We start from the raw sequence: 14,086 nt of genomic DNA on the forward strand, positions 1-14,086 counted from the left end.
TTACAACTACAATTTCCATTAAATTTGCATTGGGCTATCAGCTGATTTCCTAATTAGTTTGTACTTTATTATGAAATAGGCCCCAGGCCGTGGCCTGATAATTGGCAACGTCGCAAGTAGGATTGTTTAGTGTCAGACGTCCCATAAGATCACATGGTAGACAGGTGACATTAGCACACTTTACTGATTTAAATTTAAATTTATGAACATGAACTTATTAAAATGTTGAAAATAAAACATACAGAATTAAAAACCAATAGAGTAGGTATCCATTGAAAATATATACCTATGTAAATTTTAAGCAGGGCAGGGTCAATATTTTCATAGTCCGGTAACCGGATTAATTTCGTAAATACGCAAATACCATTTTAGCCGCTTCCAAACAAAACAGCTGTTACAACCCTACTTGCGACGTTGCCACTTCGAAGGCCGCGGCCTGGAGTTAAAGGCGGTCGTGGTCTTTGAGTGGTTGGGATGGCTTTGATCACGGCCGCCTTTAACTCCAGGCCGCGGCCTTCGAACTGGCAACGTCGCAAGTGGTGTTGTAACAGCTGATTTTTTTGGAAGCAACTAATGGTATTTGTGTATTTACGAAAGATTGATTACTAGACTATGACAATATTGACTCCGCTTAAAAATGTACAGATATAGATTTTATTTCATATTGTTTCAATTTTCAATTCTGTATGTTTTATTTTCAATATTTTAATAAATTTATGTTCATAAATTAAAAATTAATTCAATAAAGTGCGAATTAATGAGCTGGTGTCACCTGTCTGCCATGTTATCTTATGGGACGTTTGTCACTGAATAACACCACTTGCGATGTTGCCAATTCTACCAGGCCGCGGCCTGTAGTTAAAGGCGGCCGTGCTTTGATTCTCGGCATATCCTAAAAAGTGTTAGAAGTTTGACCGCTTACTCAAGAGTACATGAACTACATCTGCGTGTGTACATGGTAATAGTACAATATACCCATACCGTACTCATACTATTATGCAATAAAAATTGAGAATAATTAATTAATCGATTGTAATGATATTAAGTATAAAACCTTACTTAGTTTAATTAGGAATTTCTTTAGTCAATAGCTTTAGCCCTATTTAGCTTTAGCACTTTTTTGGGATAGTAACCACGCTTTGTTGAAAAAAAGAAGAAGGAACAGAGCACTAGTAGAAGTAGAACAGAACTAAACCAAAACAAAACAAAACAAAAACAGCTTCGTTGTCAACCTAGGACCTAGGGAGGATTATTGGTTTGAATGAGTTTAACGATGTGCTGTTTTCATACCTAATTCTTGTTCACTAAAGTTAGTAGGTCATCCATTCGCTTTTCATCGGATGTAAGTGTAAAGATTTAGTTTTATTGTTTTATTAATCCTTTCAAAGTAAAAAGTAGTATAACTTGGATACAAGTATTTAGTAGTGTCTGCAAAAATAACATGGATCATAAACATAAACAAATAACGTTTTTGGCTAGAAAGTAAACAAAACCATATGTTAATTAATGCTACGGTATAAGTACAAGAGGTTCTACCCTCGCTAATTCACGGGTGTACATAGCTGCCACTAGTGCTACCATTAAATTAATGAAATCAATTTTCATTTTATATTTCATTTAAAGGGCCCAAGTTCGAGAAATTATCAGAAGGAATTTTACAAGCTGCGGGACCATCATACCTTACTTCCTGAAGTGGGCGAGGTCCACCCTCTTTCACAAAGTCCTGTTACAGATCGGTGACAGCCTCTTGGACGACCAACACACTAACACACAACACACATGTAATTGTTCATCTCATATGCATCTTCATTCAAACACCCTAAAGCACTCACTTGTATCAAACAGCTAGAAATAGCATCAGTGTTCATTTAGGGGTACCTAAATGGGGTACCTAAAGTAAACAAAAATGTAAACAAACAACTAATGTCAATTGCATTGACCAGCGTTTGTTCACTAAATTAATCGAATAATGCGTGTAAGGCGTAACCCTTTGGGAATCGGCCTCTGGGGCAGGTCCCTAAGAGAATTCTTTCATACAAATACTTTTTGGCAAATCCACACACTCTGAGCTTCATTTTGATGTGCCATATATGCCTATAATTTTATTTGGTTAATGGCCTTTAACTTACCATTTACATACTTAAGATTTGATTGTTTCACTTTAATACTACAGTATAATAGATAATAGATAGGGGGTTTTGTTTACTTGCGGGCCAAAATTGTCATTTGTTTATGTTTATGATCCATACCCCGTTATTCTTCTAGTATTCCTGGTGTGCACTATGACGAATTAATTATACTTTAGCAATGTTGTATTAGAACCATTAGTTTTATTCCAGAGTGTCAAAAATAAAAGTGGATGGTTTAATTTCGGTGGTTTGGAGGCGCCCGCTGGGTACCTCCAAACCAACCAGCAACCAATCCTGCCAGCACTAGGAAAAAAGGGGTGAGCTGCTCTTGGGTTTGCCCAGGCCTCCATTGACCCTTAACGCGGCCCTGATGATAAGTTATTTCTCGCTTATGAGTGGAATCAAGTTGATTTAAAGCAATTTACAAGTAGTATCGGCTGTTTATTGCATATTGTTCTTCAAGATAATCTCCACAAACCTTCAGCATTTTGAAACCAGATTCTCTTGTTTGACTTTTAATCAAATCAATCATTTTCTTATTAGGTCTTGCTTACTAGTTGTAAGTTGTAACGTATTATTAACTTATCTTAAGTAACCAAACCAACAACCTTCTGTGTGTTACAAAGTCGGGCTGCACTTTAGTATCCGCCCTACACTCATTTGAATTAAAATATCAATCGATATAACTTATCGATTATTTCATTCGATATATCAAATTTGGTTATTTAGGTTAAACTACCTAACTAACCGAAAAAAATAATTGATATATTGAATAATCTATATATTGATATTTTTCATTTGAATGAGTGTAGGACGGATACTAAAGTGAAGCCCAAAGTCTCTTTGATTAGGTTTAAGGTACCATACCTAATGTTTTGTTGGTAAATGGTAATTAAGCATAGTGTACCTAGCCTAACTTAATTTAGGACTTAGATTTCAAATTTCTTTAGGCTAAAAGAGCAATCAACAAATTCTTAGTTTTCAAACAACTTGTCACAACTATTGTCTTAACACAAACATATTATAAGTCGAACAATTTTTCAGCACATCAGTAAACCATTATGGCAAGAGCCCCAGGTTCTAGTCGACCTATTGTAATGATGGATTGGCAGAGCACTGCTGAGGGCGAGACGGTTCTACAACATTTCTACAACCCTCAGACAACGGGACGAAAACTATTTGGTAAATTTATTTTGCTAAGGTTATATATTTTGTTGTGTATTTCTAACTGTTAGTAAATTCTTTGAGCCAAGCCAAATGGTAATCAAAAATCCTCTGACTGTGCCTTTTAGTTTTCCATTCTACATATCTATCTTATTCATTGTAATTTTGTATATTGTAACTTTATATTACGGTACAAAAATATTGTTATTTAGGGAGTAACAATGTACCCTTGTATAATTTTCAACGTGATAAGGGTTCTTGACAAGCTACAAAAGAAAGTAGGCCTATGTGTCTGTTTCCTGGGTGCCGGGTGTTCTCAATTAGCTCATCTCTTGATCAACTAGGCCTAATCAAGCCTAACTGAGGCATAACCTTCCAATATCTGTGTGAATCCTAAAATCTAAAGAAAAGTCTTTTCAGGAATTCTAGAACGTCCGTCTATATTGACACAAGTGGAAGAAGTTTGCTACAAGCTGTTCTTTGTCGGAAAGGCTGGTATCGGAAAGACGGCGACTATAGCAAGACTGGCTGGCACCTCTATCCCTTCAACTTATATAGAAACTGTCGGCATTCGGAAAACCAACATTTACTGGCCTGTGAAGATCTGGGATAAAGTGATTCTCTTTAAACTTCAGTGTTGGGATGCAGGCGAAAACACGATAAAGAAATACAGTCATATTTTGCCCGTAAGTTATTGAAGCAAAGATTTACATAATATTAGTTTCCAGACATTCCCACCTGATTAAAAAGTTCCAGACAGTTGGCAACACTCGATTTTCACAATACTAAATTAAGTTGATAATTTTATTTCATTTGTCTTGTGCAATGGAACATTTCTACACCATTAAGGCTGCGGCCACACGGGGGTTTTTTTCACGCACAAACGCAGCGTGAAAACACGCGAAAAATTAGAGTAGCATTGAAACAAATGGGCGCCCGCAAATGCGGGAAAACACACTGCGTGTGGCATACCTCATTACATTTAATGCTGCTCATATTTCTTGCGTTTTTTCACGCTGCGTTCTTGCGTGAAAAAACGCCCGTGTGGCCGTAGCCTAATTGTCTTGAACACCTTTGTTCTCTAGGTCCTATATCCAATCCTCCTTTAGCGAATTTCCCTATCGAAAATAAGCTATTACTGTAGGCTAAGTTAGGTGGCTCAGTAGAACATAGACCCCAGACCATACTTTTTCATTTTGATGTCCCCAGCACACCATTAATAAAAATTTTTCTTTGATTTACCGGTATGTAAAAATGGTGGATCTGCAAATAAATTAAATGAATTATGAAATGCACTTTTGTAATAAAATTTATGTAAAAACTTTACTATTTCTCTTCTTTTCTTCACAGTCCTGCAAAGAGAAGGTAGATGCCGTAGTTTATGTGTTCTCATACACGGACGCCAACAGCTTCATGGAATTGCCTCAACTGATCAACAAAATGTCAAAAGATGACCCTAACCAACCAGCATCAATCGTTATTGGAACCAGGTAAGCCTAACTGTATATTCTTTGCATGAAACAAATTTTAAAGTAGTATTTTCTTAACACTTGTATAACATTCCAGAAGACATATGGAATGTAGGCTTGAACTTGCAAACTAAATATTAGAATGAATTTTTGTAGCCTTGTTGTTTACCAAAACCTGCCAATCGAGACATGCTGCATGATGGACTTTGTCTATAAACAGATTTCAGGGTTTCTGAGTGTAAAAAATCTTGTAGTACGATTTACATACCACATTCCACTGGTCTACAGATACAATTACTTAATGGCTAGTTCACACATGGGGATTTTACTTGCTGCAACTAGAGTTGTGGATAATAATCGCTATGTGAGAACAGGAAAGTAGGGGCAACTCGTACTCAGTGGCGATTAAAAATTCACTCATGCAGAAAGTCAAGACATGTTAAATTTTTGAGGCGAGTAGTCCCTACTAGGACTAATCAACCTTGAGATTCACGCAGAAATTGTACTAAACTAAGTAGCATTCTAAAGGTATTGGAGTGATTTTAGGGAGTCTCCATTTGCCATATACCTCAAAGTTATTTCCAGTTTTGTTCGGCGTGGAATCACTAGCCTCCAGCGTGTATGTATCAGCCTTGATATTCTCCTTCTTTATTAATGGCGATAACATTTCTAATAACTCCTTAAACTTTAGAAATGTTAACCTCATCATGTTTTTCTCTATCCACTCCCAAACCCACTGACGTTTTTATTCGTTTCTATATCTTCTAATTTCTCGCAAAGTACCTAAGAAATACGCTAGACACAGGTCTCAAAGAGTCTTGCCTTATTCCTACAGACGGCATTTTTCACAGCACAAATATTTACTCATAAACAAATCGTCAAACTCTACTAGCTGCTACAACTCGCCATGTTTGAACTCAGATTAAATTTTGCTGGCGAGTAGTATCTACGACTGTCGACTAATGGTAGTGGCGAGTTAGTCGCCTTGTGTGAACTGATTGTCTTGTAATTAAGGTAGCCTACTGTGAGTTACAACTACAACTTTAGGCTTTCTTACAGTTACCCTAGTATTTCTCCCTTTGGTAGATTCAGATTAACCAGTGAATTGTGGTTAACCTTTAGTTCTCTCTTTGGTAGATTCAGTTCGACCAGCAAACTGGAGGTCGAGCCCTCTGAGACTAAAGAGTTTGAGGCTAAGTTGAGAGTGCCTGTATTGAGACTGGGCAAGTCTACAAGTAGCGACCGCAATGAAGTCCACAAGGTAACATAACATTGATTACATACCCTAGATTTATGATGGGTAATATGGTAAATAAAGACATCACTTATGACTTATCATCTTAATGTATTATTGGACAATTTTATGGTATGTTTCTGTCTCATATAAGTGTATTATGATGATAACCATTATTTTTTATTATCTCATGAGCTCATAACTGTTTAACCATATAAACAATATACAGGGTGTTTATAAAAGAATTCCGGGATTTTAAATAGTAATTGCTTATGGATACTATTCAAGGTAATTAAACGTTTTATACGTCAAATTGAAGCTAAAACAACTAAGTTCTGTTACCCGTGTAGCAAGGGTGGAAACTTTGACCTTGGAATGCGCAAAACAGGTGCGGGGTGGTAGGCCGCTACCGCTATTGAGTCTCACACGCCTGACGCTAGTCGCCAGTGCAATGTTAACGGCGCAACAGAAAGCACAGAGTGTATTCTGTGGTTCACAGAGTTTATACAGATTGCTAAATTAAACTAAATTTTAATCTTCTTAATGATAAAGAAATTTGAAGCTGGATTATTGAGTTTTGTTGAGTTTATTGAGTGAAAAGACATTCACCTGACCGGCTAAAAACAAGTGATGGCATAGTCGAAGAAATCTGACAATTCTGCATCAGAAGCCCCAAAATCGATTGCCCAATGAAGTCTTCAGTTGAACATACCAAAATCAACACTTCATGATGTTATCTGTAAAAGATATAGAGTTTTTGTGCCTAAAACGATTCAATTAAGACATCAGATAAACCCTCCAACCACCCTAAGCGTACAGACTTAGCCAATTTTACGCTCATATAAGATTGGTAAAAATCTGAATTTTATTAAATTATTCCAAATTGTATCAAAGTATGAGAAAAAAGTCTGTTTTTTCCCCTTAAATTTTGATCAAGAAGGAGTTTGATCAGGTTACGAGAGGTTTGAGTGGTGAGCTTGCAAAAAGGGGGGAATTTAAAAATTTAAATGCAAAATAATTAGTTGTAATGATTTCCCTTTATTTACATGGAATTAAATGTCTTTATTTATTTATAATTTTGAAATATCTACCAAAATTTTGGGTAGGCCCCGGCCTACCTGGCCTGCCCTCTGGAGACGCCCCTGTCCCCGAGCAACAACCGTTTTAAATCCTGGCATTCTTTTATAAACACCCTGTATTTATAATCTATTCCTTATCTTCTGGTATTACAACCAAATAGTTAAGACCACACTGTAATACGAGGGTCATCCAGAAAGTAACAAATATTTTGCATTGGCTCCACTTGGAGCAGGGGCTATCCTGAGTATACAGTCGCTTTAGAATATTTACACTTTTGATAGTGGTGTTTTTTACTTTGTCGGTTGTATTTTATGTCATTAAAAATGGAGAGTTACTAGTTTTTGTAGAAAACAAACTTAAAGTTAATGGTTCAAAACCTGACACAGATGTCACTGATTATCAGTCAGTAATAAAGCTGCAATTTCACCCATTCAACACGCTCATTCTTCACTCATCTCCGCCTTAAAATACACACCCTGGTGTATCAGCGTCATTGAAATCTAACCTAAAGCATAAGTATGTTTGATAACAAGGAATTTTTATTAATTCAATGGTTTTCTTTTAATTATTTTCTGTGTAATCTGAACTTTTCTTTTGTTAGCCAAGGAATGTGTAAGACAAGTCATTTTCTGAAAGACTTATGATGCTATGTGTTCGTAACGGAATATATATATATATATATGCCATACTAAGTAATACAAATAAATTAATAATTTTTTTTTAGAGGTTGGCAGCCTCTTTTAACCTTGCATTTGCCCGTCCTCATAGACTAAAGATCTGTGCGTGGAACGTATCCAGCAAAGCAAGGGGTGAGCCGGTACAGTACAAGGATGAACTATACTGATAAAATGTTTGGGGCAGTGACCAGGATCCCAAAAAATCGCTGCCTTGGGCTCGAAGTCCGTGACGGTACTGACTAAGCCACCGACTCGCCAATTACATAACCACTTTTGTTGCAGGTAGCGCCACTGCTGAACTCACTCTGCGAGAGGCTCTGGGTTCGAGACCAGGATTATCTATTGAAACATGGCTTCACTATGTAACTACGCAGAAGGTGTTTGCGCAACTGAAGTAAATGCTGGCTCGGGTGTATATTCTTCAGTTGTACCACCTACTTATACATTTTACTATGGAGAATCGTTGATATACCATTCCGTTGTTAAAGTTGTACACTGCTCATTGATCCTGAGCGTGATCGATCCTGGACCGAAATGCCATTTCTCATTGGCTATGATGCTTATTGCTTTTTGACAAAAGGTCAATGTTAGCCAGGGACAAGGCATGGGTTTTAATCGATCCTTTATAATAAACGAATAAACATAAAAACGCTATTAACATGGGAAAAGTTGTGGTCAGTTTTGGAATGATAACAGAGTCTGCTGTTAATCGTTGATTTCTGTTCAGTGGCGTAAGTTCATTGAGTGGCGCCCCCCCCCCCCCCCCATCTTGTATTACATGTGGATGGTCCCATCTTGTGTAGATGTCCATGGAATACACTGTGGCCGCCCTTAGTTGCCATTGGCTGTATGGGCTATTAATTAACAGTCCTGTCGTCCTGTCTAAGGAACATGTCGGCCTTAGTCAGTAACAAGACTACAAGATCGCACCACTCATCCTACACTAATCTCGATTCATACTTGACTTAAAATACCTACTTTCATATGGTTGGCATTTCAACTAATGTAGTATTTAAGTAGGGAAAGTATTTAAGTATAAACACTAAAAATTACCTGTACAGTTTTGAACTTACTAATTGTTGTCTGTTGCAAATTCTACTTAGATTGATATATTGTTCAATGTAATATCTTATTTATAACGCAGTTTGCAAAAGTTGAAATTTTATATGTCTGTTACTAAACAATAAATGTAATTGTATATTTTTCTAAATACTTTTTTCATTCCCCGTTTAGACACTCCATCCAAAGATCATATAAGACCAACATTGCTTCACGTTACACCTCTCGTGCTTCGTCAATTGGTCTTGTGTGATCGCTGCCTCCACCAAGACTCCTTGCTTGGAAAAAAAATATTTCTTTTAAAAAGAACCTCTTCGAATTTAACTATTCGTTCCCAAAACATGTTCGGTAAATTCTAATTTTATCTCCTCCCCCTATACATATAGTATAGCAGAAAGTATTGTTTTTGTCAAAGTTTCAGGTTCGATTTGTAAAAAATTTGGTTTGAGGGTAGGCCTACTAATTTATGGCGTCTCCAGACTTTTTTCGTTCTTTTGAAATTTTGTTCTTTAATCGTTATTTTTTTATAAAAACCTGTAACAGGCTGTCCACATTCTGGAAAGTCAGGGATAGTCATGGAAATCCCCAATAATGGATGGATTTGAGGGGACCATTCAATGCTCTACTCGGCCGTAACCCCGACTATTGTAGCTTTTTTTAAGGATTTTTCACAAATGTTCGACAGTTACAGCTTGTATTAGTTTATGAGTTTTGAGTTTGTATTTGTTCATTGTTCTACCTTGTACTCCACTGTTATATATTAATACATATTACAGTATTTTCTGCAAAATAACTTTTCTAGGCAGTATTATTTGTGTGTGTATGTTATATTATAATTTTCGAGTAAAGTTCGTGAGCCATGGAAATCAATGGTAAATGGTCATGGATAGTCATGGAAAGTCATGGAAATTAATGACAAATGTTCTGTGGGCTAGTGGACTCCCTGTGTAATAGCCTATAACAAAAATGTTTTTTTTTATGGCTCAATTAATTTTGATTGAAATTAAGTATGTTATATAGTCCGTCTAACTCTAAACAATATGGTACAACTCCCATTGCTGTAGAAATTATGGTTCAAAAGTTATTGCAACTTTTTTGATTTACACATAAAATATATTTAATTCCACCGCTTACCGTAATGAGGGCTGTGGGCATTTTAGTGGGAGAAAGTAGGTCAGATTGCTGATACCGTTTAGTTTACACGTTATAGGTGAGACATTGCTCATAAGATATAATTTTATACTTTATACTGGGGGCCTGACAAGTCGTCCTGTCCTAATGTCGTTTTATGTCAAATCCATGTTCATTTTCAAGATGAGCTCGCTCATATCGCTCAATCACGTCCTGGTTGAAGTTCTTTCGCTACGCTCAACACATGTTATTGTATCCCACAGTATAATGAATACATTTTCCTCCAATGCTAATGTAAAGGCAATTTTTAAAAAAATTTTAAAGTCAAATTACTACTAAACAACGGTTGGATGTATTATAAATTTCCTTACATGAAAACCTTCCCCTGGCACTAAGGAATACAAAAAAAAAGAATCATCCAATTTGGTGCACTCTTCCTAGAGTTATGGAATATTATTTAAACAAATTTCATTTGTATTTATATAAATTGTGATTTTTGTATTTACTTATATTGTACTAAAGTACAATTTTTAAATATAAATTAATCTAAAAAAAAACACTGAACAATTACTCACTACTTAGCCCAGTCAATGAATGCAAAAAAACACCCTTTTTCGCAACTAAATGGTGGAAAGCTGGATTTTTTATATGTGATAGAACCACATGAGAGGTGTATTTTCCCAAAAGTCCCCACTTCTACCCCTTGAGCTTTCCCCCCCACCCCCCTCCAAACATAGAAATTGCAGTGTTTTACGTAATTGATCATAACTCGAATGCTATGTAAGCTATCGAGCTGCAATTTGTTTTGTTTGATTTCTAATTAGTTTTCCTACAACTATTGTGCTTAAAACATTTTTCTAAAACCAATACTTAGGGAGATATAAAATTTAAACTTCGTTAAAAGCTTTGTTTCAGAGTGCAAAATTTTGTTTTTCTCTATGTATACTTTTAAATTGAAATAATACGCAAATATGGTCCAAACAAAAGTTTTAGTACGTTTTTCAAGGTTTACAAATATATTATTGGTTAGTCATCTAGGTGACCGGGTGAAGAGCTGGGCGTCGGCAAAGTGAGCGCGTGCGGGCTAGTTGAACACCTCTGCGCTGCGTCATCGCATCTATCCCAGCCAATAAACGCGCAAACTGCCTTTTTTCGTAGCTAAATAGTGGAAGGCTGAGTTCGTTATAATTGATGGAACCACTTAAGACGTGTATTTTCAAAAAAGTTCCCGATTCTCCCCCTTGAGCTTTCCCCCCAACCCCTTCCAAACGTGGAAATTACAGTCGTTTACTTTACTGGATATAATTCAAATTCTATGTATGCCATCGTAGTGAAATTTGATTTGTATTATTTATAATAAGTTTATCTACAAATTTTTTACTAAAGGTTTTCTTATAAAACTATATACAAAGAAATATAACATTTTAACTTTTGTTCATAATGTTTATGTTTTAGAGTACACAATTTTGTATTACTCTCTATATATTTTCCCAAATAAAATACGCAAAATGTTTAAAAAAAAATTTTAGTATGTTACTTAAGGTTTATAATTAATTATATATTTGGTTAGTCGACTGAACAAACTGATGTAGTGTGGGGCGTCGGCAAGAGAGCGTGTGCAGGCTTCTTAAAGCATCCGCGCAGCTCCGCCCGTCAATGCATCATAATGACCGGCACTGCTATGTTCTCAACTGTTTTATACAAATCCTAAGACTTCCTAATTTGTAGGAACAACCAAAACAATCCTTTACTACCAAAACAATCAGTTTCCAAGCTAAACTGTGACTAAATGAAGCACCTCGCGGTCAGTAAAAAGTTTTCGTTGACCCACTAATCCTTGATACAAACTGCGTACTATCATTGATATGTCCCTCCCTTGAGTTATAGTCATCATAGTTTATTGTTAAATCTTCAGGAGATATCTCTGTTATTGCTACTTTCAAAGTCTACTTGCATTTTCTGAAATCCAATTTAATATTAAAATTGTTCTGTTATTAAGTATCTGTTATCTGTTATGCTGTCTGTTTGTTGTTATTATACTTTGTTAATGTTATCATCTGTTATTGTTGTTACGTTGCTATCTTGTTGTTATTACTTTTTGTTGCAATGATGTTTTTTTCAATAGTATATGTAGCTTCTCTTATTATTTCAAATGCAATTTATCTTTCCATTCTACTGTGCTTAAATATATATTATTTTGTAAATAGTGTATCCGTTGGAATAAATAACTAAATAAATAAATAAATAGTTCTTTATTGGTTTGTGGTAGACATTATGCAAACGTTTAACATCGCTAATAAAGATGAAGGCGCTTATTAAGTATTTTAAAATCTCCTCTATATAGACTTAATAAAACAAATTAGTTGACATTGACTGGTTTTAATTTGTAGTCCTTACCATGATTAAAAATGGCTTATAAATATTACCGACAGTTTTCTACGTTGTTCGTGGTATTATTTTAACCCAGGCTTACAACTCATGGCAGAGCAGAAAGCTAACCCTTGCTAGCGGGAAGCGTGAAGAGAGGGACATATCAATGATAGGACGCAGTTTGTATCAAGGATTAGTGGGTTGACGAAAACTGTTAACTGACCGCGAGGTGATTCATTTAGTCACGGTTTAGCTTGGAAACAGATTGTTTTGGTAGTAAAGTAGGCTAAAAATCAGGAAGTCTTAGGATTTGTATGAAACAGTTGAGAACTTAGCGGTGCCGGTCCTTATTATGCATCGACAGGCGGAGCTGCGCTGCGCGGATGCTCTTAAGCCTGCACGCGCTGTCTTTGCCGACGCCTACACTACATTAGTTTTTTCAGATGACTAACCAAATATATATTTATGAACCTTAAGTAACATACTAAAATTTTGTTTTGTCACATTTTGCGTATTTTATTTGGAAAAAATATATAGATGGTAAAACAAAATTGTGTACTCTAAAACATAAACATTATCAAAAAAAGTTACAATGTTATATTTCTTTGTATATAGTTTTATAAGAAAACCTTTAGTAAAAATTTGTAGATAAACTTATTATAAATAATACAAATCAAATTTCACTACGATGGCATGCATAGAATTTGAATTATATCCAGTAAAGTAAACGACTGTAATTTCCACGTTTGGAAGGGGTTGGGGGGAAAGCTCAAGGGGGAGAATCGGGAACTTTTTTGAAAATACACGTCTTAAGTGGTTCCATCAATTATAACGAACTCAGCCTTCCACTATTTAGCTACGAAAAAAGGCAGTTTGCGCGTTTATTGGCTGGGATAGATGCGATGACGCAGCGCAGAGGTGTCCAACTAGCCCGCACGCGCTCTCTTTGCCGACGCCCAGCTCTTCACCCGGTCACCTAGATGACTAACCAATAATATATTTGTAAACCTTGAAAAACGTACTACAACTTTTGTTTGTACCATATTTGCGTATTATTTCAATTTAAAAGTATACATAGAGAAAAACATATTTTGCACTCTGAAACAAAGCTTTTAACGAAGTTTAAATTTTATATCTCCCTAAATATTGGTTTTAGAAAAATGTTACAAATACAAAAATTGTAGTAAAACTAACTAGAAATAAAACAAAACAAATTGCAGCTCGATAGCTTGCATAGCATTCGAATTATGATCAATTAAGTAAAACACTGCAATTTCTATGTTTGGAGGGGGGTGGGGGGGAAAGCTCAAGGGGTAGAAGTGGGGACTTTTGTGAAAATACACCTCTCATGTGGTTCTATCACATATAAAAAATCCAGCTTTCCACCATTTAGTTGCGATAAAAAACATTTATTGACTGGGCTAACTGTTGCCCCCCTCGCCCCCTCACAAGAAAAATATAAGGGGAAACGTATAAACATTTTTTTAGCTTCAAAGATCCATACAAATTTGTAATATTAAGTGCTCTGGAAAGCCTCAAAACGTAGTATTTAGCGGTAACAAAGTTGTAGCGAACCAACACCCAACACGACATTATATCCCAATTGTATAATCATTATTCAACCCAGAGAACTCATAAAATTGAGCAATTAAGTGTTGAAATCAAACGAGGTGTGGATCCAGATTAACACGTCCAGAAAGAAATGTAGAAAGAAAGCAATGATTTAGAAAGACATTTAAAGCTTTTAATGGCAGTAATTGTAAAGGCGTCGGT

The 14,086-nt window shown here is 35.8% G+C and overlaps 1 protein-coding gene across 3 annotated transcripts; it reads left to right on the top strand.

Annotated features, from left to right (window-relative positions):
* The first annotated feature begins 1,242 nt into the window (after positions 1–1,242).
* LOC128996916 (ciliogenesis and planar polarity effector 2-like) lies at positions 1,243–8,240 on the top strand. 3 transcript variants are annotated; one of them, XM_054422448.1, is made up of 7 exons: positions 1,258–1,342; positions 1,624–1,701; positions 3,174–3,311; positions 3,714–3,979; positions 4,644–4,783; positions 5,900–6,023; positions 8,036–8,240. In XM_054422448.1, the coding sequence occupies exons 3-7, from the start codon at positions 3,191–3,193 to the stop codon at positions 8,117–8,119; spliced, it is 735 nt and encodes a 244-aa protein (XP_054278423.1). In that variant the 5' UTR covers positions 1,258–1,342; positions 1,624–1,701; positions 3,174–3,190; the 3' UTR covers positions 8,120–8,240. The 3 variants fall into 3 exon arrangements, with proteins under 3 accessions (XP_054278424.1, XP_054278423.1, XP_054278425.1); XM_054422449.1 differs by lacking the exon at positions 1,624–1,701 and having other exon boundaries at positions 1,243–1,342; XM_054422450.1 differs by lacking the exon at positions 1,624–1,701 and having other exon boundaries at positions 1,267–1,309.
* Positions 8,241–14,086: the final 5,846 nt, after the last annotated feature.

Source organism: Macrosteles quadrilineatus, unplaced genomic scaffold (assembly GCF_028750875.1).
Source record: "Macrosteles quadrilineatus isolate MER2022 unplaced genomic scaffold, UCM_ALF_1.0 Scaffold_6__1_contigs__length_79288215, whole genome shotgun sequence".
Taxonomy (NCBI): domain Eukaryota; kingdom Metazoa; phylum Arthropoda; class Insecta; order Hemiptera; family Cicadellidae; genus Macrosteles; species Macrosteles quadrilineatus.

Excerpts from the sequence above, each read along its gene's own strand:
- LOC128996916 (XM_054422449.1), top strand. The coding sequence starts at position 3,191 with ATGGCAAGAGCCCCAGGTTCTAGTCGACCTATTGTAATGATGGATTGG. Across the intron at positions 3,980-4,643 it reads AATACAGTCATATTTTGCCC|TCCTGCAAAGAGAAGGTAGA; the intron begins GTAAGTTATTGA and ends TTTTCTTCACAG. Across the intron at positions 6,024-8,035 it reads ACCGCAATGAAGTCCACAAG|GTAGCGCCACTGCTGAACTC; the intron begins GTAACATAACAT and ends CTTTTGTTGCAG.